The sequence below is a fragment of the Acinonyx jubatus genome, chromosome A2 (genome assembly GCF_027475565.1).
Source record: "Acinonyx jubatus isolate Ajub_Pintada_27869175 chromosome A2, VMU_Ajub_asm_v1.0, whole genome shotgun sequence".
NCBI lineage: Eukaryota > Metazoa > Chordata > Mammalia > Carnivora > Felidae > Acinonyx > Acinonyx jubatus.
The window spans coordinates 162,075,241-162,099,928 of NC_069383.1; the positions used below are offsets into that span (position 1 = coordinate 162,075,241).

General features: G+C 53.6%; 2 protein-coding genes and 1 long non-coding RNA gene across 12 annotated transcripts in view; 1 reads left to right on the plus strand and 2 right to left on the minus strand.

The window, feature by feature from the left end:
* Nucleotides 1-6,895, minus strand: part of UHRF1 (ubiquitin like with PHD and ring finger domains 1) — a 174,016-nt gene extending 167,121 nt beyond the window's left edge. For 4 of the 7 annotated variants that reach the window (XM_053220054.1, XM_053220057.1, XM_053220055.1 and 1 more), the window contains exons 1-2: nt 6,680-6,895; nt 3,007-3,173 (exon numbers count right to left, since the gene is read on the minus strand). In XM_053220054.1, the coding sequence (XP_053076029.1) occupies nt 3,007-3,173; nt 6,680-6,743 (231 nt within the window). In that variant the 5' untranslated portion in view covers nt 6,744-6,895. The remainder of the gene's footprint in view (nt 1-3,006; nt 3,174-6,679) is intronic. The other 3 variants (XM_053220051.1, XM_053220052.1, XM_053220053.1) reach the window with 3 other exon arrangements.
* ARRDC5 (arrestin domain containing 5) lies at nt 3,169-18,958 on the plus strand. Of its 3 annotated transcripts, none has more exons than XM_027049570.2 (3): nt 3,169-3,530; nt 8,967-9,172; nt 18,390-18,958. In XM_027049570.2, exons 1-3 carry the CDS (start codon nt 3,374-3,376, stop codon nt 18,915-18,917), a joined length of 891 nt encoding a protein of 296 aa, XP_026905371.1. In that variant the 5' UTR covers nt 3,169-3,373; the 3' UTR covers nt 18,918-18,958. The 3 variants fall into 3 exon arrangements, with proteins under 3 accessions (XP_026905371.1, XP_026905372.1, XP_014928312.2); XM_027049571.2 differs by having other exon boundaries at nt 3,169-3,518; XM_015072826.3 differs by lacking the exon at nt 3,169-3,530 and adding an exon at nt 4,109-7,395.
* LOC113596409 (uncharacterized) lies at nt 6,998-22,953 on the minus strand. 2 transcript variants are annotated; one of them, XR_008297337.1, is made up of 5 exons: nt 22,338-22,953; nt 21,993-22,217; nt 20,810-20,997; nt 9,018-9,103; nt 6,998-7,443 (listed from the first exon to the last, which is right to left on the minus strand). It is a non-coding gene; the product is annotated as an uncharacterized LOC113596409 (long non-coding RNA). The 2 variants fall into 2 exon arrangements; XR_003417145.2 differs by lacking the exon at nt 6,998-7,443 and having other exon boundaries at nt 8,638-9,103.
* Between the last annotated feature and the right edge of the window lie 1,735 nt (nt 22,954-24,688).

A 24,688-nucleotide genomic window follows, 5' to 3' on the forward strand; every position in this document is an offset into this window, starting at 1 on the left:
GCTGAAGGGCAGGACTCTGCTGCCCGACTCTGACTCTGCCCTTCAGGAAATCGGGGACAGCGTTCAGGAAGAGCCAATTTGAGCTGGTGGGGTGCGAGGACACGAATGACCCTCGCAAGGTCGTTCTCAGGGCGCCATTCAGACTGATCCTTCAGACTGTCCTTAGCACAGCTTTTGAGGCCCGTGAGGCCGATTTAGCTGTTTTCCTAAAGTAAATTATCTACTAAATCAGTACTTCCCAAGTGGCGGCAAATGCAGGGAACGAGCCGGCCCCCCCCGGCGTCAGCAAGGCCGAGGGGGAGAAACCCAGAGCCCACGGATTCATTGCACCTTTACCGCTAACCGGCCGGACCTGGCCATGACCGCCCTGCTTTCTCACCAGGCCGCACGACAGCCACTTCCTTGGGCAGGGAACGTGGGGAGATTATGTGAAGAGCACAGCACTGCACCTGAGCTCAAGTCACCACGAAGGACAGCCATTGTCATTTTCATGGGCAGCCAAAAAAAAAAAAAAAAAAAAAAAAGGGTGCCAGATGCCTCTCGCCCTTGCCCAGGCTGGGCCTGCCGCCCGAGTCCCTGCCCCCATTCCGCCTTCTTGCATTTCCGCCAATCAAGCGACATAACCGCCAACCTATTCAGCCTAAACAACCCGGCCACGAAACCCTCCCATATCCTGGAGAAAGACTCAGCTAGGTTCTGCTTTATCGGCTCAATCAACCTCCCTGCAGCCCTTGGACTACTACATGTTTCTTGGGGGGGGGGGGGGGGGGGCGAGGAAGGATTACAAAGACTCTAGAACATTCTGTGAAAACAGCACTCTTGCCCCCACTGGAAACTGCGCGGCTTTCTATCACCTGTTAGCTTGGTCTGTTTGCAGACTTGACTCACTGAGGTGCTGCGGCTATATAGGCCTTTGTCCCCGTCCTCCCCCCCGCCCCGTCGCTGTCCACACCTCCCGGCAGCCAGGCCAGGGCCTCGCCCTGCATCCTTGGGGAAGTTGCATCACGCTCCAGGCTCGGCTTCCTTATCCGGAAGCCAGAAGTGACGACACATTCCCTCACAAAGCTGCCGAGTGGGGCCCGTCTCTCATCGCTGACATCCTGAAAATTAAAGGTACAACATACGTGTGTCTAACGCCCGCAGGTGTTCGTGTTAGCGTCCCGCTTTATAACTTACACAGGAGTTGTAAGGACTTCTGTGTGGATCAGATATCACATTACGAATGAAGGGTGATGGGGGTTTGATTACGTGGGCGTAGACATTTGTCAAAACTGCAAAGGGTCCGTCTGCTTTTGGTGCGTCTATCTCACTGTATACAAATGCCACCTTAAAAAAAAAACACACACACACACAACCACACACAAACTGATATTGAACTCTAACGACAGGCGTGCTCAACTATTTAGAGAGAGCGTGAACTAGCGTCTGCAACTTAGTTTGAAACGAGTTCCAAAACACACAGTGGCTTGGTGGACAGAGAGGAGGGCAGAGCAAACTGCAATGACGCGAATACGGAGACGCAAATGCAGAGAAGCGTCCGTGGGAAGGCCCAGGGGTGGGTGCTTAGGTGTTCATGGCTCTTGTGACTTTTCTGCAGGCTTGAAATGTAACAACTGTAACATGCGCCACCTGGGAGAAGCTCACAGCTATTCAAACTTGAGAGGACAGGATCCAGCCCACCTCTGAATTACACTGTGACCTGTTTCGGAGGTTCTCAGAAACTCCGCTCCACGAAGAGACTGAGTGGCTAACAGAAGTCAGCCTGGATGCCACAGAAATGAGCCGTTGTTGGAGGCGGAAGACAGCACCTCGGCAGAGGTTACTCACAGCCCTGCCTTTTTTCGAAGTCGCAGGCGACCGAACAGTCAAAGCCCCCAGTTCGCGGGACCGGCTTCCCCTCCCCAGGCAGGGCGGGCTAACTCAGATTCTTAAGACATTGAAGTCATCCTGCCTGTCGCAGGAAGGAGGTGAAAGGTCTCCCAAGGGCACCACAAGCCCAAGAAATTAATCATCAGGTCTCATTTCGTGTTAAGCACACTGGATCCTCCCAGCCCCCAAAAATCCTGGCAGGCCAGGCGCAGTGTTGATTTCTCAATCGAGACACCAGATGGCGGCAGTACCCACTTCAAATGCAACAACAAAGTCAGGCACGCGCACCCCAACTGAAGACTTTTAATCCGGTACAGTCGCTACACCGCTGTCCCTACCGCGCACCCAACTCTGCGATGGCCCCTGCAGATGGGACTGGCGCTTGGTGTCGTGCTATCTTATCCCACGCCCAGGGAAATCCCACTCACAGGACGTGCCATCTCCCCAGAGATAGCGACAAAAACGGAAACCCCCCTGCTGCCCCTGGAGAAAGCGTCCCAAGTGTGGGCAGCTGGGAAAGCAAGGGTGGCCATTTTAAACGCCACCAGGGGCCCAGGGAGAGAGCGAGAAGAAAGGAGACGGAAAAGCGGGGCCCACAGACCCGTGGAAAACACAACGTCCCGCTCGCTCTGCACAGCGGGCCCAGAGCGGCGGAAATTCCTGGCGAGCAAGCGCCATCTCCGGACTCTGAACAAGCGGATCCAAATTTCCAGAAAACAGATTCTGTGGGATCAAACTCTAAATAGGTACAGGCCGTGGGGCAGCAGCGTGTGTTTCAAAGAAAAAACCTGCTCCCCTCCATCCCAGTGTCTGAGTAAGCGATTCGAGGCTCTTCCTCGAAATTCATCCGTCCTCCATTGGCCACCTCCAACTTCTTTCTCTAGAAATCATTGGGAGGGGAGCTTCAAAAAACCGGGCAGGCAGAGTTAAAAGCCCAAACGCTACGGACTGGAGTGCCAGCTTCCTGCCCGGTATGTCGATCTGCGAGTGGAGCCTTTGTTCCTGGCTCAGGCATTTGAGGTTTCTGTGGAGACGTGAAGCGGGACCGGACGAGGGGCGGGGAGAGTATATGTACTACGCCTGGACCAGGCAAGAACAAAGGTGCTGGGCGGGCGGCAGCCGGCGGGGCGGGTTTACCTGCTTGCCCCTGTAGAAAAGCCTCTGCAGGCCTGGCTCCACGTGGAACAGCCCCTGGATCTTCCTCCTCAGCTCCTCCACCTTGGTCAGCCTGGACAGCGAGTCCACAGTGTGGGCCACCTTGCCGTCCATGGTGCGAACCTGGATCCACATGGCGTCTGCTGGTGCTGAGGGGGAGAGAGCGGGACCCCTAGGTCAGTTCCGTTGCTGCTGCCACCACCAGACCGTGCCATTCTCAGGTCACCTTGGCCTTTGTCCACCCTGAGGACACTAGGAAACTCCTCGAACGCCCTCCCGGCGCGTGAGTTCCCGAACTAGCCACAGCTGACCAGGGCCCGGCAGAGAAAGTGAAGGAATTAATGCATTAATGACCAGCAAGGGCGGAGAGGCGAGGAGGGAGAGTAAATTAGGGGAAGGCAATCGGCGTCTCGGACCACTCACTCCAACCCACTCCGCCTTTCACAGAGGGAAGACAATCATGTCCAGAGGAGGAAGGAGGACACGGCCGAACGGTGAGGGGCCAGGTTCGTTCGTTTATTTCTTCATTCATTCATTCATTCATTCATTCATTCTCTGAATTAATACTGACGCAAAGGGAAAACCCAAAAGTCCGGCGCGGATTGGAACTTCAGAAGTCCCAGTAACTCAACTAAGTGTGACCCAAGGGGGACGATCCCCCCCACGCCCAAACCCCCGAGCCCCCGACCCCTGGCGCGCGCGCGCCCCCCCCCGCGCGCGTGCGCGCGACGCGGCCGGCCCCGCGGTGGCCATGGCAACCGGCCGCCCCGTCCCGGCCGCCCCCGCGCGCGCCGCGCGACTCACCTCGGCCCCACCGCGGCCCCGCGGGCAGTCTCGCGCTCCCGGCACTCCGACCCACGGACTCTGAGCCTCTCTTATTCTCCCGCCCGTCCGCTCGGGCCACGCCAACTAGCCCACGCCCACCCCCACCGCCGGGACCGGCCGAGGGGCCCCGCGCGCCAAGTCCCGCCCCCCTTCACTTGAGCCGCCTCGCTCATTGGCTCCGCCGCGCCCGGCTGCCCCGCCCCGCTCGCTCCCCATTGGCCCAGGCGCGCCCGGGGAACTAAGGGCGCGCGAAATCGGGCTCGGGCGCGACAATTGAATCGCGGGGCGCCCCGCGCGCAGGCGCGGAGCCTGACATCCTCCCCTGCGGCTCACCGGGCCCTCCCCCACCCAGCGGGCGCGACCCCCGCGGGGCTCTGGGGACGTTCCCCTAGTCCCGGGCAGCGCCCGGGCTGCCAAGGACGACTCCCGAGGGCCGGCGGGGCGGGGGCAGACCCCGAGACGGCGTGCACAGCAGCCACGCCGCGGGGCACGCGTGCGCCCGTGCTGGCCGCACGTCCCCGGGCCGCTCGGGAAAGTTTTCCAAAGTCTCCGCGCCCGGTGCACCGAGCCCTTCCCCCCACCCCCCGGCCCGGGCTGGCACCCCGATCCGTCCGGAGGCTCACCTCTCCGGCCGCCCCGATCCGCTCTCCTGCTTGCGCGCCTGGCCCGGCTGGGGATGGCGATGGAGATGCGTGTGTGGCCCCGGACCCCGCGCCGACCTGCCCGTAACCCGGAGCGCCCTGGACGGTCACCACTGTCCGCCGCGCTGCCAGCTGCTCTGATTTTTTTTCCCGCGAAAACTCGGCGTTTGGGAGTTGCGGGGCCTCGGGAGGCCGCGCCAGGGGCGGGCGCCTGCCTGGTGATTGGCCGCTGCAGTGGCGGGAAGCGAGAAAGGGGGTGGGGGGCGCCCCCTCCCCGATCCAGCCCCACTCCGCCCAGCCGGCCACGGCCCCGCCCAGCCCTGCGCGCTCTGCTGGGCGCGCCCAGTGTGCAACCCGGCCCGGTGGCGGGAGCTGGGCCCCCCTAACTACGTGCGTCCCTCAGGAGCCCTAGGGAGGGACCCCGGGTAAAGACCCCCTGACCTTTTAATTCCTTTCCCACAGCCCGTCTCCCCGGGCACGGGCACTCACTGACAGTAGGGCAAGGAAGGCCGGAATCAATGTTTAAACACCGCAGTGGGATGTTGGGGCCCCTCTGGAGACCGCCTGCACCCCGATGGCCAGCCTGATCGCCCCAAGCTCTATTTCCTGGCGTCAGGGCCTGCTGGAGCTCCCCACCCGCAGGGCTTGTTTGCTGGGTTTTCCCGCCTCGTTTTCTCGCCTTCTCCGGCTGTCCAGGCGGGCAGGACTGCCCTGCCCCCTCCGCCCTGCTTGCTCTGCTCTGGCCAGTCTTGGCGGGCACACAGTGACCCATGCTGGGCACCTACAAAGCGCCTGGACACGGTGTTCAGAGCTGGGGGGCCCAACAATGGGCAAGGCCGACCCCCGTTGGTGGTCTCCAGACGGGTAAATTCTTGTCTGGAGAGACAGGCAACAAATAAATAAATAAATAAAGCAAGCTAATCATTTCAGATTCTATTTGCAGCAAAGCCAGGACAGTGGCTGGAGAGGCATGTGGGAGTGGGCAGGGAGGACATTCCGGTTGAGGTGGAGAGGTGGCCTCTCTGGACAGATGACATTTGAGCTGCGATCTGAGATAGAAACCAAGGACAGATGGGTGGAGGGGGCACGGCCAAGCTCAGAGGCGGGAAAAGGCTTAGAAATGTGGGGGGGGAGCGTAGCCAAGAGGCCAGCGTAGCTGGGCAGAGAGGGGATGAGGTCCGAGAGGTGTCACCTGGGGCCTCAAGGGCCACCAGGAGGACTTTGGTCTTCGTGTCTTGAGCGGCATGGGAAGGCAGTGAGCAGAGTCCCTTCTGTTATGTCCCCAGGTGGCAGACAGAATCATGTCCCCCACAAAGATATCCCTGGAGCCTGTGAATACGGTAGCTTCCAATGCAAAAGGAAGTTTGCAGATTAAATTACATTAAAGGTCTTTAGGTGAGGGAGATTATTCTAGATTGCGCAGGCTGGCCCCAAATCATCGCAAGGGTCCTAATAAGTGAAAGAGAGTGGCAGAAAGGCCAAGTCAGAGGGGAAGAGACCGGGGAAGGAGAGGTTGGAACGATGAGGTCAACAGGCAACAGGGCGAGAGTCTCCCCCAGAATCCCAGAACACCTTGATTTTAGCCGAGCATCTCCAAGAGCTGACAAACCGCTTAGGAGACAAGACGGCAACGTCTACAGAAGACATCGTGTGAAATAAAGCAAGACACAGCAAAGACCATGAATGAGGCCTGCCGGAGTCTGCAGAACGGACATTTCCTGGCACCTCTCGTGCTCCAGCGGCCCTCCCACTTAGGCATCAGCCCACGCGCAGATCAGGCACCAAGAAAACCGTTAGGGGGGGGGGCACAAGGCCTCGGTCTCCTTTTTTGCAAAATCATATATTCTTGAAGGTCATTAAGTCGCTCGACAAACTTTTACTGACACCCCTCTTGTCTGAACCAGGCCTGGAGCCAAGCCGACGTGGGTGTGCACAAAGTTCCTCCCACGCTGGAGGGACTTTCCCATTCGATGGGGGAGACACGGGTGTAAAGGGAAATGTCAGATGCGTGAGAGGGTGTTCGTGCAAAGTGGAGCACCCAACACTCTAAGCGTCTTCGATCGGGACACACCAGACTTCGTACCCTGGCCATATCCATAATTTTTTTCCGACTGGGGTAAATAGCCATTAAAATGACAACGGAAGCGGGTGAGCCTAACCAGCGTATGAACCCTGAGAAGCACGCGTACCGCACATGGGGGCCATCTGACAGAGCAGAAAATCCCTTGGGGCTCGTTCCTCGTTCCTCTCCATCTCTAAGCAGAGCTCATGATGCCTACCTTACCGGAATGTTGTGAGAACTCTTCCCACCCAGGCCTCTGGCCTCCTGGCACGATGACAGGCGTTCCCAGTGTGGCAGGAATGTTAGGGTCTGTGGCTGTTTTTGCGTATTCATTTGTTATTTCCTAGGAAAAAGTGGTCAGGTTGTCATTTCCCCAACCAGTGAGGACTTTGGAATTCCCAAGCCGTCCCACCTCCCCCCCCCCCCCCCCCGAACAACAGCCTCGTCTCCCCTCCTGGCCACTGGAGGCCCCTTCCCAGAACCCTGGCTGGATGATGTCACAGACAGGTGACCTCACCGCGGCCAAGGAACCGGGGATCTCAGTGTCATGGGGGAGGGGCGAGGATGTTCCTCCACCACCCCAACCCCCCATGTCTGTGGTGAAGTCGATCGAATTAGTGTTGCCCAAGGATGTGGTCTACCCGGCCGGCTCCAGCATAGAAGGGCAGGTGGTTCTCATACTGAACAGCACCCTGGTGAACCCCATGGTGAAGGTGGAGCTCGTGGGAAGGGGTTACGTGGAGTGGAATGAAGAAATCGGGGCATCCCGTGATTATAGCAGGGATGTTATTTGCAACAACAAGGCCGACTATGTGCACAAGACGAAGACATTCCCAGTAGAGGGTAAGGACCAAGCCAGCAGCCGACTCTAGCCATGATAGGAAGCTGGGTCTGGAAGGTAAACACATGTGTTAGTTGATCAACAAACCCCCAGGGATACCGGACAGGGGCAGAGGCCTGGTTCCTCCCCAGGAAGGAGGCTATGTATAACAATGACCATCAGATACTCACAACACGAAAATAACAAGACAGGAAGAGCTGAGCAGGACCCAGCTATTCGAAATGAACTATCAAAGTCGTTCCCCTGGAAAATGCTATCCTTAGCCCCATGACCACTTTGGGAGGCCAGTAAAAAAACCTTTCTTGTGATTTTACTGATGAGTCTCCCTCTAGCAGTGAACTCCGAGGAGACAAAGATAAGGAGTCCTATGGTCACCGGGAAAGAGAGAGGGGCAGGGAAGACATTCTAGGGAAAGAATAACTCGGCCCCGACTCCACGACGTTCAGATCCAAAGTCTGGACAGACACCAGGGAGGCTGAGCTGCCCTGGAGCTACATGTCCTTTCCAAAATGTGTTCACGGGGGTGTTCCCGGGTGTTCCACAACTCTTGGCCAATGCTCAGCTAGACAAAGTTTCATTCTAGAATTTTAAAAGTTTTAGATAGGGAGGTCACGGAGGTCCCTTCAAAGAGGTGACTACTGAGCGATGGGAGGGACAGCAGCTGTGCAGATTTCTAGGGGTCAGAATGGTAGAGGGCGGGCACCTGGATGGCTCGGTCAGTTAAGCGTCCGACTTCAGCTCAGGTCACGACCTTGTGGTTCGTGGGTTCGAGCCCTGCATCCGGCTCTGTGCTGACAGCTCAGGGCCTGGAGCCTGCTTTAGATTCTGTGTCTCTTTCTCTCTCTCTGCCCCTCCCCCGCTCACACTCTACTTCTCTCTCAAACAATACACAAACTTTAAAAACATTTTTTTTTAATTAAAAAAAGGAAAAAGAAGGTTCTGGGGCAGGAACGGCCCCATGCCAGGCCTTACTGGCCAGCAGCCGTGTTGCCTCTCCGTGTCTCAGTTAACCTATCTGGAAAATGGGAGCCAGAAAGTCTTGCCTCATAAGATTGTGTTGGGGACTTCGTGACCTAATGGTATACGAAGGGCTTAGACTAGCGTGGGGCACACAAGAAGGCGTCATAAGTGTTACTTTTTGCAAGCAAACAGTCCTCGCCCAGACCTCCCCCAGCGTCAGATACCAGCCTTTCTGATTGCCCAGCATTCCCCCCCCCCCCCCAAAGCATGAGCCCAAGCGTGTTTGTTGAACGAATGAATGCGTGTCTGAGGGCGGGACCTCCAATTTTGCAGATCCAGAGTAGCGGGGAGCACATCCCCGTGGGTAGCTTGGGGTGACCACCCCAGCCACATCACCCGCCCGGGGCCATCCCCCTCCAGCCCAGCTGAGGCCTAGGCCTGAGATCTGTAGACCATGCAGAGCCCTAAAAGCACAGAGCTCAGCCTAGCTCGGGGATGGGCGGGCCAGGCCCAGAACAAAGCCCTTGCCAAAATAATAAATAAAAAGTGGGGGGAAGAAAAAAAAAAAAAGATTCTAGAACCTTCTGATGGCATTGGTGTGTTTTGCTTTCAGATAATTGGTTAAGTGCAGGCAGCCACACCTTTGACTTCCATTTCAACTTACCTCCCAGGCTTCCTTCTACCTTCGCCAGCAAAATTGGCCACGTCTCCTACTTCGTGCAAGCCTCCTGCATGGGTCGGGAGCACGTTCTAGCGAAGAAGAGAATGTACTTGTTGATTCAAGGGACCTCAGACTTCCATCAAGAAAACGCACTGCAGGTAGTGATAGGAGAGGAGCAGGGGTCGGACTTGTCCCCAAAGCTCACGGGAGGCAGGGGGAGGTGGGAAGGCAGGGGACAGAGGTGGCCCCCACCAGGAAGAAGGAAAAGGCACGGATGGTTCCCCAGGCCAAGTTCACAAAAGGTGAATCAGAAACCAGGGCAGGCGCAAGGCTGGGGCTCTCAGCCCGGACAATTCTGCCTCCCCAGGGGGCACTGGGTGGTGTCCAGGGGCATTTGTGGCTGTCACAGCTGGGGGGAGGGGAGCTACTGGCATTGAGTAGGTAGGGCCAGGGCAGCTGTTCAATACCCCCCAGTGCCCTGGACGCCCCCTACAGAGAATGAGTGGTCCCCAATGCCCTTGACCCTGCAACAAGTCAAGACTAAGCAGAGACCTCCCTGTGACCCACGGGTGAAAAAGGTGCCTGGATGCTCGGTGACTCTCCAGGGTCTTTGAGCCCTCAGACAGCAGAGATGGTGCCCCCACAAAAAGAGGCATGGAAGGGGGTGGCCTCTGGCCCTGGAAAAGGAAAGGCCATGTGATGTTGGTCTGGCTAAGCAAAGGAGGTTTTCTAGATGGTTCCTGGAGGGCCAGGTGCAGAGAAGTCAAGGTAGAAGTCAAGGTGGGTGGAGTGACGTTGGGCCAAGTAACTTCCCTGGGGACTCCTATCAGATCATGGTGGCTCAGATGGCTGGCATTTTAGTTTTCAAGATCCAGGTAGGAATCCCAGAGCCCACCCCCCACCCACCTCCATTTCATGTTTCATGTAAATCCCGAACTTCCCACAGTGCCTGGCGCAGGTTGGAGGATGTGCCCCAGAATCTTGTCCCAGCCGCCAACTCCAGTATTATTATGTGTGTGACAAGAATCACCTGGAGCCCAGCCAACCTCTTGCGATGGTCCTGGAGGGTCTCAGGAAGGGTAGATGCTTGGAGGGGTGGACCAGCCCTGGGATGATCAGGCCTGAGCTCAAGGCCGCTTGACCATCTGCCCCCTGTGTCAGCCCTGAGTGAACTATGGCCCTCCTCTGGCCTTCCCTTTGGAAATGTCGGTGCTGGGTCAGACCCAGCCTGTGATTCCGTTGGCAGATATGCTATTAGCTGGGTGGCCTTGGGCAATTAACACCTCCCAGGGGGCCCCCCGGGGTGGGGGGGATCGGTTGAGCAGCTGACTCTTGATTTCAGCGCAGGTCACAATCTCTCGCATGTTTGTGAGTTCAGGCTCCGCCTTGGGCTCTGCACTGACAGAGCAGAGCCTGCTTAGGATTCTCTCTCTCTCTCTCTCTCTCTCTCTCTCTCTCTCTCTCTCTCTCCCCACCCCTCCCCCACTCGCTCTCTGTCTGTCCCTCTCTCTCTCTCAAAAATAAATATTAAAAAACAAAACAAAACAAAATACCCCGGCTCCCGGAGCCTTGACTTGACTGTCCTGATCTGTGCAATGAGAAGAAGAAAACTACTTCCCTTGATGGGCGCCTATGAAGACCGCAGAGTGTTCAGCATAAAGTCTGCACACCCAGGAGGTGCCCAGTAAGTGGGAAGATCTAAAATCAAGATCATAGCAGCAAAGGGAGTTATTTATCACACATGCGTTTTGAGGATATGAAAATACTGGGTTTTTCTGACTACTCAGTACTGTCTTAACCAGACTGGTCAAGGGAGGCCTTTTTGAGGAGGTGACATTTTAGCAGAGAATTGAAAGAGAAGGGGGAAAAGCCATGTGGACATCTGGGGTAGAGGGTTCTGGGCAGAGGGAGCAGTCCGTGCAAAGGCCCTGGGGCACAAGGCCCACCTCTGATGGAGGTGGGAGCCCTGGTGGGCAGAGGGTCGTCATTTCATTCCCTTCAGCTGCTTTGGGGAGGATAGACAAGAGGCGGCAGGGTGAGGGCAGGAGCTGGGGCACCGGGGCAGAGGTTACCTCTCTGGTGCAGTGAGCAGTGATGGGGCTCAACCAGGTACAGGCAGATTCTTGACCCCAGTCTGCCCTCAGAGCAGCCAGAGGCAGTCAGGTGATGACCTTCCTCTGCCCACGGCCCTCCCCGTCTCCCATCTCATTCAGGGTAAAGGCCAAAGTCCCCGCTGCCCACAAGGCCCTGAGTGACCTGCCCCATCCCCACCCTGCCCTCCCCTCTGCCCTCCCTCCCCTTTGCTCCCTCTGCTCCAGCCAAATGGGCCTCCTCAATGTTCGGCCCACACTCCAGGCCTGGGCCTGCCCCAGGGCCTTTGCACGGGCTGTGCCTTCCGCCTGGAACACTATGATATGGTCTTCCTCTCCTTCCTCCTCATCCTTCGGATCTCTGCTCCGAGGCCACGTAGTCACTGAATAAACTGTCGCAACCCCAACAGAGGGCACTTTAGCTGCATCTATCCAAATGAAAGTGAACATGCACTTTGTCCCAGCCACTGCCCTTCTAGAAATTTCTCCTACTGATATTCTTTCACGCGTGACGTGACCTCCTACAGCAATGTTTTGGTGGCAAAAAAAAAAAAAAAAAAAAAAAAATTGGAATCAGCCTAAATGCTCATTGCTAGGAGAATGAAACCGGCAGGGTGCTGTCCAAGGTATACTCTACGGAAAAGTTAAAGAGAAACAAAGACCGGACAAGAACCCCGAGCCCCGCGGCAGCCCGGTGGTGAGAGCGTGAAATATACTTCCTTGCAGGTGTAGCAAACGACTCTCCGGAAGGAGGCCAGAGAAACTGACAAAACAGCCACTGCCCCCCTGGGAGGGGAGCTGGGCAGGGGGGAGGAGCAGACATTTTCCCCTTCCACTTAAAAAAAACAGAACAAAACAGCTTTATTGAGATATACTTCACATACTTTATAATCGCCCTCCTCCAGTGCGCAAATTCAATGACTTTTAGTGTGTTCACAAAGTTGTGCAGCCGGCCCCTCTGTCGATTTTAGCACGTTCTAGTCACCCCAGAATGAAATCTTACATCCCTTAGCTGTCACCCCTCAAACTCCCCACATCCCCTCCCCCAGCCCCTGGCAACCACTAATCGATCCGCTTCCTCTCTCCCTGGGTTTGCCAGTGCTGGACATTCCATGAAAATGGAATCGTAGGGTCCGGCGCCTTTGTGTGTCAGCTATCTCCCACCCGCTCGCCTTTGTGCCGGCCCCGTCTGTGATGTATCCTTTTTTTATGGCTGAAGAGTATTCCAGGGCACAGATGGGACCCGATTTTGTGTATCCATTCCTGCACTAATGGATACTTGGGTTGTCTCCTCCGCCTCTCGGCTGCATAGAGTCAAGGTACTGCACAGGTCGTACAAAGTTTTGCATGTTTCTCTTGGCCTGATACCTCGAGGGGCATTGCTGGGTCAGATGAGGAGCCTGTTTAACATTTGAGGAACCGCCAGCCTGTTTTTCCACAGTGGCTGCCCTGTTTTCCCGTTCCCTTTAGCCAGGCTCGAGGGCTCCGATCTCTTCACCTCCTCTCCACTCTTTGTACCTTTAAGAGTCTTGAAAGATGGGCCTCTTCCAGGAGTCAGTACCGTTTGGAAAAGGAACTTGTCCCAGAGACATTTCCTAACCACTGACTCTAAGCGAGCCCCCACCCCACGTCTCCTTCCCTCCTGCCCCTCCCCCACCATTTTGCATCCCACCACAGCCTCATCGGAAATGACCTGGTTCATTTTCAATGTGCCAGTTATGCGTTCGTCCCCCCCCCCCCCCCCCCGGCCCGCTGCCTCCACCAGAGCAGGGACTGGGCTGGTCTTACTTCTTTTTTAGGTTTTTTAAGTTTTGTTTTTTTTTTTAATTTAAGTAATCTCTACACCCAACCTGGGGCTCGGACCCACAATCCCAAAATCGAGAGGCACACGCTCCTCTGGCTGAGCCAGCCAGGCGCCCTGGGACTAGGCTTGTCTTAACTGCTATGGGTTTCCCTTGAACTTGGCACTAAATCGATGCAAACAAATACTGGTTGGATGAATCCCCCCACCCCCCACCCCCAGAGGCTCACCTATGCCAAAGGAATGCGGGGCTCTAAGACACTCCCAGATCCGGGAAATCCAATGTGGGGCTTGTACCCTCAACATTATTGGGTATCAGAGGGCTTTGGCCACCCTGCCTGACCTAGCGTGGGAGGCCACTGGGCCATCGTCGGTACTTCTTGGCCCCTCTCTCAGCCACAGGCCAGAGGTACAGGCTTGGCCTTGAGTTAGGGCAGCCACTTCCTTAACACCTGCAGGGTTCTAACGCATGCGAGGAATTTTCGAATGAATGACTGGAGGGATTTAGAATAAAACTGCCTGCAATTAGCCTCCTGGAGGAGAGGGAGGCAGAGAGGGAGGAGGAGGCAGGGGGTCAGAGGCTGAGGGTAGAGGTGAGGTCACCTGGGGTCAGGGGTCAGCCCTAGGTCTCCAAGGGAAAGCAATCCTATCTGGACTGGTGTTTTCCAAACCTCAGACCACGCCCATTCATGGGTTGGAAAATCAATTTAATGGCATGCCAGTTCATTTGTATAAAATGCAAGAATACATAAGGCCAAAATGGAAAGTATTAGAAAAAAGCCAACTTGGGGGGTTGCAAACATTGTGTGTGTGTGTGTGTGTGTGTGTTAAATAGAAGAAGAAAACAGAACAGAGAATAAAATAAGAATAGGAAATGAAGAAAATATGGTTGGTGGGTGGCGATTAATTTTTTTTTTTATGTTTATTTATTTCTGAGGCGGAGAGAGACAGAGCACGAGTTGGGGAGGGTCAGAGAGAGAGGGAGACACAGAATCCGAAGCAGGCTCCAGGCTCCGAGCTGGCAGCACAGAGCCTGACATGGGGCTCGAACTCACCAATCAGAAGATCATGACCCCAGGGGAAGTTGGAAGCTTAACTGGCTGAACCACCCGGCGGACCCCAGGCTTTTTTGAGATCACTGGGGGGTTTTGAGATTTGTGAAATTGTGCTGTCAGCACAGAGCCCGACGTGGGGCTCGAACTCACGGACCGCGAGATCACGACCTGAGCCGAAGTCGGACGCTCCACCGACTGAGCCCCCCAGGCGCCCCTGTGGCGAACATTTCTAAACGAATACAGTAAGTAGAATACAGTAAAACAGAAAGTACCAGCAGGCATGTGTCATGGGTAAGTATTAGTTCATGACACGATGTCTCTTTCACAGACCTAGACGTAGATGCAAACACAGGTTGTCTTCCCTGTCACGATATTAAAATCTATGTGTTTGTGACACGCTCTTCCAAAGGAGCCAGCCAGGCGCCCCTGAAATCTACGATTTGACCATGAGTTATGGTTTAAAAAACAAAAGAAGAAGAAGAAAGTATATATGACAGGTACTGTACGTGGCCCACAAAGCCTAAAATATTTGTTACCAGTTTCTTTATGGAAGACGTTTGCCAGCTGGTGGCGGAGAGCAACTCTCCTGTGTAAGTCCAAGAAGAAAGGTCGTCCGGATGTCTGGATGTTCCTTCTAGCCCTTTTCTGACACCTAACACATAGAAACTATGTAAACATCCATCTTGTAGAGGGGGGCTGCCTGAAGAAATAAACTATACACTATTTTGGGACACGCTCAGTGGCCATGGTGCAAACAAACCAGAACAACAGGTGTGTTGATACAAATGCATCTGGAGCCCCGAATGCTGAGCTAGAAAAGCCAGTTGCTGGAGAACGTGGACAGCTTGATTTATTTAAAGCATTAAGATATGTAAAACAGGATTGTATGCTTCTCCCACAAGCAGATGCATTTCTACGTAATATGAAAGTTGACATGAGGGGCACCTGGGTGGCTCGGTTGGTTGAGCATCCGACTCTTGCTATCAGCTCAGGTCTTGATTTCAGGGTTGTGAGTTCAAGCCCCGTGCTGGGTATGAAGCCTGCCTAAAAAAAATAGAAGAGAAGAGAAGAGAAGGGAAGAGAAGGAAAGAAAGGAAAACTTCATACGAAAATGAGAGATACCAGTCTGGAAAAGAAGGGGAGGGGAAAATGGGGCAAAGCACCCAAAAGTCACCCAATTTCAGTCAAATCAGTAACGTTTCCTTTCTTCCGCTGGTTAGAAGACACATTTGTGCTTGTTACATTATTCTTTCTAAAAAAAATACTTTTTAAGTTTATTTATTTATTTTTGAGACAGAGAGAGAGAGAGAGAACGCAGGGGAGAGGGAGGGAGAGAATCCCAAGCAGGCTGTGTGCTCTCAGCGCAGAGCCCAGTGCGGGCCTTGAACTCATGAACCGTGAAATCATGACCTGGGCTGAAACCAAGAGCTGGACACTTAACCAGTTGAACTGCCCAGGCGCCCCGCTATGTGATTCTTTACACACTTTTTTCTGAGACAATAATCTGGTGTAGGTCCCTCTGTGTATGTCGTAGGAGAACAAATGTGTAGGTACAACAAATTGATCACCGTGAAATTCAGGATATTGCCCTTTGCAGGTGGGGTTGCCGCCTGGGCAAGTGTGAGGGACTTTGGGGAAAAAACTAGCAAATTCCTTCTTCTTCTTGGATGGGGGTTACAAGCGAGTTGACTTGATATTAATTCACAGTTGCATATTTGCTTTGTGGGGTGTTCTGTGTCTGAGTTTTTTTTTAACCTGCAGATATGGGGCGCCTGGGTAGCTTGGTCCGGTAAGCACCCGACTTCAGCGCTTTCTCTCTCTGCCCTTCCCCCATTCACACTGTGTCTCTCTCTCAAAAATGAATAAATGTTTATGGGGCGCCTGGGTGGCTCCGTCGGTTAAGCGGCCGACTTCGGCTCAGGTCATGATCTCGCGGTCCGTGAGTTCGAGCCCCGCGTCGGGCTCTGTGCTGACAGCTCAGAGCCTGGAGCCTGTTTCAGATTCTGTGTCTCCCTCTCTCTGACCCTCCCCCGTTCATGCTCTGTCTCTCTCTGTCTCAAAAATAAACGTTAAAAATTAAAAAAAAAATGAATAAATGTTTAAAAAAATTAAGATAAACAAATAAGTAAATATCCGCTGATATGATAAACCCCCCATTTCAGGATGAAGAGGGCCAGGGGTGGGAGGATGGCATTGGGGAGGGGCCCATGGGGGCCTCAACTAGAGCTTGGTTTTATTTGTTATTTTATTTATCGGAGTTTATTTGTTTACCTTGAGAGAGACACTGTCAGTGTGGAGCCCGATGCGGGACCCGAACTCAGGAACCATGAGATCAGGACCCGAGCCAAAATCAAGAGTCACACACTTAACCGACGGAGCCACCCGGGCACCCCTATTTTTTTTGTTTTAAATTGTGGTAAAATATACATAAAATTTACCACTTAACCATTGGTATCAAATACATTCACATAGTTGTGCGACACTGATATATTTTTAAATTTTTTATTATTTAAGTTTGTTAATTTAGGGGCGCCTGGGGGGCTCAGTCGGTTAAGCGGCCGACTTTGGCTCAGGTCATGATCTCGCAGTCCGTGAGTTCGAGCCCCGTGTCGGGCTCTGTCTGTGCTGACAGCTCAGAGCCTGGAGCCCGTTTCGGATTCTGTGTCTCCCTCTCTCTGACCCTCCCCCGTTCATGCTCTGTCTCTCCCTGTCTCAAACATAAATGAACGTTAAAAAAAAATTTTTTTTAAAGTTTGTTAATTTATTTTGAGAGAGAAAGAGTGTGTACTCAAGCAGGAGAGAGAGAGAGAGAGAGAGAGAGAGAGAGAGAGAGTTCCAAGCAGGCCCCACACTCAGCACGGAGCCCCACACGGGGCACGAACCCACAAACCGTGAAATTGTGACCTGAGCCGAAATCAGGGGTCAGGTGCTCAACCGACTGAGCCACCCAAGCGCCCCCAGGTATTTTATTCCTTAAATGAGCAGCGATCTGGAACAAATCAGGAGAATTTGTAAACGCTGATGAAGCAGGTTGTGGGAACGTGGCAGCGGGGCAACCAGGGGGGCAGCCCTGATGTGTAATGTTTACCAACTTCCCTGGTGAAAATACTCCCATCAGAGCCAGCTTCAAGCGACCAACTCGATGTCACTAATGGGGAGTCGGAGGGGCGTTTGCAAGTATTTTTTGCACGATTTTTTTCCTCTCTGTCTTTTTGGTATGCTGAAGGGGAACACACACACACACACACACACACACTTGTAAAAGTATCAAGTTCCTTTGCAAGAAGATACCGGAAGCCAGCAAAAGTGGAGAGCGATTATTCTAAGCCCACCCCACATCACGTTGAATCCTTTAGAATATTGTTCACAAATAAAAAGTAAAACGTCACCCAAGCCACGCAGTAAATATAATGTGTGACTTTATCTGCAACCCAGCAGCTAAGTTGATAGAACCGCTGCCTTTTGAGGCATTTATTGAAACACGTTACATAATTTCAACTCTACAGTTTTCTTTTGTAATTCAGAGCCCGGAATATTTTCTCCTAAAGTCTGAACTACTTGGGTAAACCCTAGGTCTCTGGCAAGACATCTCCTGTCTTCTAGAAATCCAATGACCAGGGGCGACTGGGTGGCTCAGGTGGTTGAGCACCTGCCTCAGCTCAGGTCATGATCTCACGGTTTGAAACTTCAAGCCCCACATCGGGCTCTCTGCAGTCAGCACGGAGACTGCTTGGGATCCTCTGTCCCCCTCTCTGTCTGCCCCTCCCCTGCTCACATGGGCGTGCTCTCTCTCTCTCTCTCTCTCTCTCTCTCTCTCTCTCTCAAAAATAAACATTAAAAGAAGAAACAAAGTGGGGCTCCTGGGTGGCTCAGTCGGTTAAGTGTCCGACTTCAGCTCAGGTCATGCTCTCACAGTTCATGGGTTCGAGCCCTGCGTCAGGCTCTGTGCTGACAGCTCGGAACCTGGAGCCTGCTTCCGATTCTGTGTCTCCCTCTCTCTCTGCTCCTCCCCTGCTCACGCTCTGTCTTCTCTCCCTCTCAAAAATAAATAAACATTAAAAAAGAGAGAAGGAAGAAAGAAAGAAAGAATCCAAGGTCCAGAGAAGTCAAGCCACTTACTCAGGGTCACACAGCAAGTAGGCAATGGAGGTGGGGGTAAACCAGGGTCTTGTGGATTTCAAAGGCTTCTTTTGCAGAGGAGGAAACTGATAGTCAGAAAGGCAAAGGGAATTGAGTAAAGGAAGCTGGGAGGCGATGCCAGGCTTTTGGCTGCTAAATCCCCAAGGCTCCAGATCCTACCTCGGGGCCTCCTACTTAGGAGAGTCCCAGTGGTTCCAGGCTTGCAGGAGCTATGGCGGAGGAACGTTAGGCAGGCGAGCGGATCCCGTGGCCGTGACCCCTCACGGTTGCCCATCCTCCCCAATTCCAGAACCCTCTGTTCGTGGAGGCTGAGAAGAAAGTCTCGTACCATTGCTGCATCCAGGGTACCGTCCGCCTTCAGATCCAGATGGAAAAGAACACCTTCGCACCGGGGGAGCGAATTGTCTTCACCACGGAGATCGGCAACCACACCGGCAAGCGCATCAAGACGGTCGTCTTCGCCCTCTACGCCCACGCGCGGTACGAGGGCTTCACCCCCAAGGCGGAGCGGCGGTCGCGGGAGGACAGCAGTGAGGTGCTCCGGCAGGAGGCCGACACCCAGATCGCGCCCTTCGACACCACCAAGATCGTCAGCACCCTCAACCTCCCGCAGGTGCTGTCCGTGAGCAGCAGCACCCGGGACGGCGAGATCATGAGCACCCGCTATGAGCTGGTCAGCACGGTCCATCTGCCGCGGTCCCTGACCCGTGTGGAGGCCAAGGTTCCCATCATCGTCACCGGTGCGCCTGTGGATACCGCCGGCTGCCAGCCGCTGGAGGGGGCAGCGTTACCCGTGAGCCAGGAGTGCCAGAATTAAGCGCCCAAACTTCTAAATACTAAAAGTTTTATTGGACGGTATGAGCAGCCCTTTCTTTGTCTCATAAGACAGGCTTCAGATGAGTCACGGTGGATGGGGGGGGACATGCCTGAACCTCCTTCTCACACCGCAGCCACTTAGGTATCGCTTTCTCCCGATGGCCAGAAGACCAGGGGAAGGGACAAGACTTGGCAGTCGTCCCCGCCCCGGTTGGCGCTCCAGACCCATTTCCTTGCTGGGCTCTTAGAGTGCCTAGACCTGGGGTCCGCGGCTGGGGTGGTTCAGCCCTCTGGGCAACCAGCAGTCGTAAGGGCTGTCCCCAAGGAGGGGAACAGGGGCTACTCCGAGCATGGCGGGGGGGAATGGGAGCCAGAGATGCGGCTCATTGTCCTGCAATGCCCAGGATGGCCTCACCCCAGAGGATGACCCAGCCCCAACGGTCCACAGTGCCAAGGGGGAGAAACCTTGCGTTCATCATTTGGGCGTAAAATTGAGTTTCATCCGTAGCTCACACTGGACACCAGAATAAGTCCCCGATGGGTCAGGCGGTGCAAATCAGGGTGACCCCTCCAGTGTTTGTGAGTTACCTCCTCTCTCCCTCCCGCTTGTTGTGTGTATTTAAATGTTTGCTTATTAATTAATGAATTTATTTATTGACAGAGAAAGAGAGAGAGAGAGAGAGAGAGCAGGGGAGGAGCAGAGAGAGAGGGAGACAGAGTCCCAAGCACGCTCCTCACCGTCAGCACAGAGCCCAATGCGGGGCTGGAACCCACGAACCATGAGATCATGACCTGAGCTGAAACCAAGCGTTGGACACTTTAACCGACTGAGCCACCCAGGTGTCCCTTGAGCCACCCAGGTGCCCCTTGATGCGTGTGTATAAATGTGTGCGGTATCCCAGGACCTCAGTAGGTCAGATGATTATGGGATGCAGAGTCTCCTGGAGGTCAATGGAATCCCCTAACCCAGTGAGTCTCACCCAGCGTGGCTCTGCCCCCAGGGGACACTGGGCGAGGTCTGGGGGCATTTGTGGTTGTCATGACTACAAGTGCTCCCAGCTGCGTTGAGTGGGCGGGGGGTCAGGAATGCGGCTCAACATCCCTAGTGAATGGGGTTGCCCCCACAATCAAGAAAATCTGGCCCCAACAGACTCTTAACTACAGACAACAAACTGCTGGTTACCACGGGGTAGGGGTGGGGGGATGGGTGAGATAGGTGATGGGGACGAAGGAGTGCACTTGTCGTGATGAGCACTGGGTGATGTACAAGAGTGTGGAATCACTATCCTGTGCACCTGAAACTCATATCACACTGTATGTTAACTAAGTGAAATTTAAATAAAAACTTAAAAAAAAAAAAAAAAAAAAAAAGAATGATCTGGCCCCAAATGTCAGCCCTGCTGAAGGGGAAAGGCCCTAGGCTGGGGAAATCCATGGGGGCAGGTGGCTGCCAAGTCCCGGAGTTGGGTCTGAGGGCCCCTTACCCAAGTCAGGGCCTGTCCCTCCTACACTCACAGCCTCCCAGGGCTACCCCTCTCAGGGCAGACGTCAAATACCTCCGGGCATATGGCCTGCACATCGGGCCCATGTCACATCCATGACCATCAGTCACCAGCACCTGACCTCCCCTACATTCTGTCCTCCCCACAAATAAAACTCCAGGATGCCTTGTTAAATTTGAATTCCAGAAGGACAGTAATAGTTTAGCATAAGTACGTCCCATTGCCGTATTTGGGATATACTTAGGCTTAAAAAAAATCATGCGTTGTTTATCTGATATTCCGGTTTACCTGGGTGTCCTGTATCTTATCTGGCAATCTGCTTCCTCAAGCAACCAGGAGACTCTGAACACAAATCAGGCACTTCGGTCCCTTGGGTCCCCTTGGCACTCACCCTGGCCCACCAGGCTCCGCGCGGCCAGGAACGAAGGAACGACTTCCCTGATGTCACGCCAGATTCTTATTCTTCTCCCCCTTCTCAGATCTTTGGCTTCTGTCTTCTTCAAAGCCACATCATCCATACCTCCTCTTTCAGGAAGCCTTCCAGACATACCAGGCAGCACCTCTCACCCTCCTCGGGTCCTGAAATATGGGTGACCGTCAAGCGTCATTTCTGCAGACGATAAGGGCAAATAGTAACAGAAATGATGGGGACAATAATAAGACCCTGGCAAGGACTGGCTCATTTTCCATCAGGGTTTCCTACTTCCTCCTGGGCACATGGCTGGACTACATTTCCCAGTACCCTTTGCAGTTAGGTGTGGCCACGTGATTGGCCTGGCCAATGGGAGGTAAGATGATCATGGCCAATGGCCCTGTGACTGATCTGGTTAAGCGACGGAAGTCACTTCAGGGCCAGATCCACACTACAAACTTGCCATGGAACCTTGTTCTCTCTCTCCCCTTTTGCCAGCTGCTTGCAGAGGAGTGTTTGGAGGGGAGCTGCCCCAGGACACTTGATTCGCGCTTGATTGGTGCAAACGCAAGGAATAAAACTTTATGGAATAAACAACAAATAACAATAAATACATAACAAGTTGAAATTTGCTTATTCCAGCCATTGGTGTACCCTAGGATTTCTCCGCGTCTGCTACTCTGATTATTTTTGTAAGGTTTAGTTTTTGAGAGAGAGAGAGAGAGCACAAGCAGGGGAGGTGCAGGGGGGGTGGGGACAGAGAATCAGAGGCAGGCTCCGCGCTGTGTCGGCACAGAGCCTGATGCAGGGTTCAAACTCACAAACCGGTGAGATCGTGACCTGAGCCGAGGTCGGCCGCTCCACCGACCGAGCCGCCCAGGCGCCCCTAGTCTACTCTTATCATACAAGTAGCTATATTTATGGAGGCCTTTGGACATTTGGGGGGCATGGACTCAATGTGGCCACAGCCAAACCTGTCACGTCACCTTCTCCCCACCCTGCACCGCCGGTTCAGTCCTCAGCTCCCACGTCGATGAAGTTACCTGAGTCGCTTCTTCCCCCAAATTCTGTTTGTTTTACTTCTTCAGCAACCCTGTTAACCCGCCCGCTTCTCTCCATCTCCCCTGTCACCACCCGAATCCAGGCCACCATCAGTGCTTACGTGGATGACTGCAGTGGCTGCTTCCCAAGGGGGCGTACGTTCACCTCTGCCGTTTCGTCCATTGTCCACACGGCAGGCAGAGAGAGAGAGCCTCTCCAAACGGAATTGTGATGACCGGAGAAGCCCCGCCCACATGGCTCTCGGCTGGAGGCTTTAGTTCCTCGCCACCTGGGCTCCTTGGGTGTTCTCGAAACACGGCAGCTGGCTTCCTCCAGAGCGGGTGATCTGAGAGAGAGCAGGGAGGCCACGGTGACTTTTGTGACCGAGTCTCAGAGTGTTGGACACAATCGCTTCTGCCATATTTTGTTTGTAAGAAATAACTCACTTGGTCCAGCCCACACTCACAGGGAAGAGAATTAGGCTCCACTTTTGTAAAGGAGTGTCGGGGTGCCTGGGGGGCTCAGTCGGTTAAGCATCCGATTTCGGCTCAGGTCATGATCTCCCGGTCCGTGAGTTCGAGCCCCGCGTCAGGCTCTGTGCTGACGGCTCCGAGCCTGGAGCCTGCTTCCGATTCTGTGTCTCCCTCTCTCTCTGACCCCTCACTGCTCATGTTCTCTCTCTCTCTCAAAAATAAACATAAAAAAAAATATTTTTTTTTTTAAATAAAGGAGTGTCAAAACACTATGGAGGGGCGCTTGGGTGGCTCAGTTGGCTAAGTGCCTGACTCTATTTCAGCTCAGGTCATGGTCTCACGGTTTGTGAGTCTGAATCCCAAGTCGGGCTCCATGCTGACAGTACGGAGCCTGCTTGGGATTCTCTCTCCCACTCTCTCAAAATAAATAAATAAATAAACTTAAAAAAAGAAAACATTTGTGGATGTTTTTTGTTTGCTTTTTTTTTTTTTTTTTTTTTTTTTACTTTAAACTCTACACCCGACACGGGACCTGAACTCATGACCTGGAGAGGGAGGGAGAGTCACATGCTCTACAGCCTGAGCCAGCCAGGCATCCCTTTGGGCGTATTTTTAAAAACCACATTCCTCTGGGGCGCCTGGGTGGCTCAGCCGGTTAAGCGTCTGACTTTGGCTCAGGTCATGATCTCACAGTTCGTGAGTTCAAGCCCCACGTCGGGCTCTGTGCTGACAGCTCAGAGCCTGGAGCCTGCTTCAGATTCCGTCTGCCTCTCCCCCACTCGCACTCTGTCTGTCTCTCTCTCTCTCTCTCAAAAATAAATAAAAACATTAAAAAAAAAATTTAAAAACCACATTCCTCAACCAATCGCTTGACCAATTCCATTGGGTCCACCTCTACTATCCTTCTAGACTCTTCCTCTTTCCATGATCACACCCTGGCACAGCAGCTGGAGGGTCCACCGATGGATGAACTGATAAACAGGTGTGGTCCATTCATACAATGGAATATTACTCAGCCTTAAAGAGAAAGGAAATCCTGAAACATGATGCACCATCAATAAACACGGAGAACGTTATGCTAAGTGAAGTAAGTCAATCAAAAAGGACAAGTCCTGGGGCGCCTGGGTGGCTCAGTCAGTTAAGCGACCGACTCTTGATTTCAGCTCAGGGCATGATCTCGAGGTTTGTGAGTTCGAGCCCCGAGTCGGACTCTGTGATAAAGGCACAGAGCCTGTTTGGGATTCTCTCTCTGTCCCTCTCTCACTTGCACACGCGCGTTCTCTCTCAAAGATAAATTTTTTTAAAAATTTCAAAAAGGGACAAATCCTGCATGATCCCACTCACGGGGGTCCCTAGAGGAGCCCAGTCCACAGAGACAGAGAGTAGATGGTAGGAGCCCAGGGTGGGGCAGGGGGCGGGGAGTCAGTGTTTCATGGGGACAGAGTCTCAGTTTGGGGAGATGAGAAAGTTCTGGAGAGATATGGTGGGGGGTGGTTGCACAATAGTGTGAATACACTTAATGCCACTGAGCTGTGCACTTAAAATGGCTAGGATAAATTACAGTAAATTTTATGTTGTGTGTATTTTACTACCATTGAATTTTTTGTAATAATAACAATGCCCAAGGGGCACCTGGGTGGCTCAGTCAGTTGAGGGTCCAACTTTTGATCTCAGCTCAGGTCTTGATCTCGGGCTTGTGAGTTCGATCCCTGTGCTGGGTTTTGCACGGGGCATGAAGCCTACTTAAAAATAATGGGACACCTGGGTGGCTCAGTCGGTTAAACATCTGACTTCAGCTTGGGTCACGATCTCACGCTCCATGGGTTCAAGCCCCGCATTGGGCTCTGTGCTAACAGCTCAGAGCCTGGAGCCTGCTTCAGATTCTGTGTCTCCCTCTCTCTCTGCCTTGCCCCCGCTCACACTTTGTCTCTCTCTCTCTCTCTCTCAAAAATAAAATAAACATTAAAAATTTTAAATAATACTCAAGCCTTTTTTTTTTTTTTTTTTTTTTTTTTTTTTTTTTTTTAGGGTTTATTTTTGAGACAGAGACAGAGAATGAGCAGGGGAGGGGCAGAGAGCGAGGGAGACACAGAATCCGAAGCAGGCTCCAAGCTCCAAGCTATCAGCACAGAGCCCAATGCGGGGCTCGAACCCATGAACTTTGAGATCACGACCTGAGCCGAAGTTGGACACCCAACCGACTGAACCCCCCGGGCGCCCCTATAATACCCAAGCTTTACATGGTCCTCACTGTGCCCCAGGCACCAAGCCGAGCTGTGGACTGCCTCGCTTAATCCTCTCCATCATCTGCGAATCAGGACAACAGCCATCAAGGGTCATCACT

Excerpts from the sequence above, each read along its gene's own strand:
- ARRDC5 (XM_015072826.3), top strand. The coding sequence starts at position 7,044 with ATGATGTCACAGACAGGTGACCTCACCGCGGCCAAGGAACCGGGGATC. Across the intron at positions 7,396-8,966 it reads GAAGACATTCCCAGTAGAGG|ATAATTGGTTAAGTGCAGGC; the intron begins GTAAGGACCAAG and ends TTTTGCTTTCAG. Across the intron at positions 9,173-18,389 it reads ATCAAGAAAACGCACTGCAG|AACCCTCTGTTCGTGGAGGC; the intron begins GTAGTGATAGGA and ends CCCCAATTCCAG.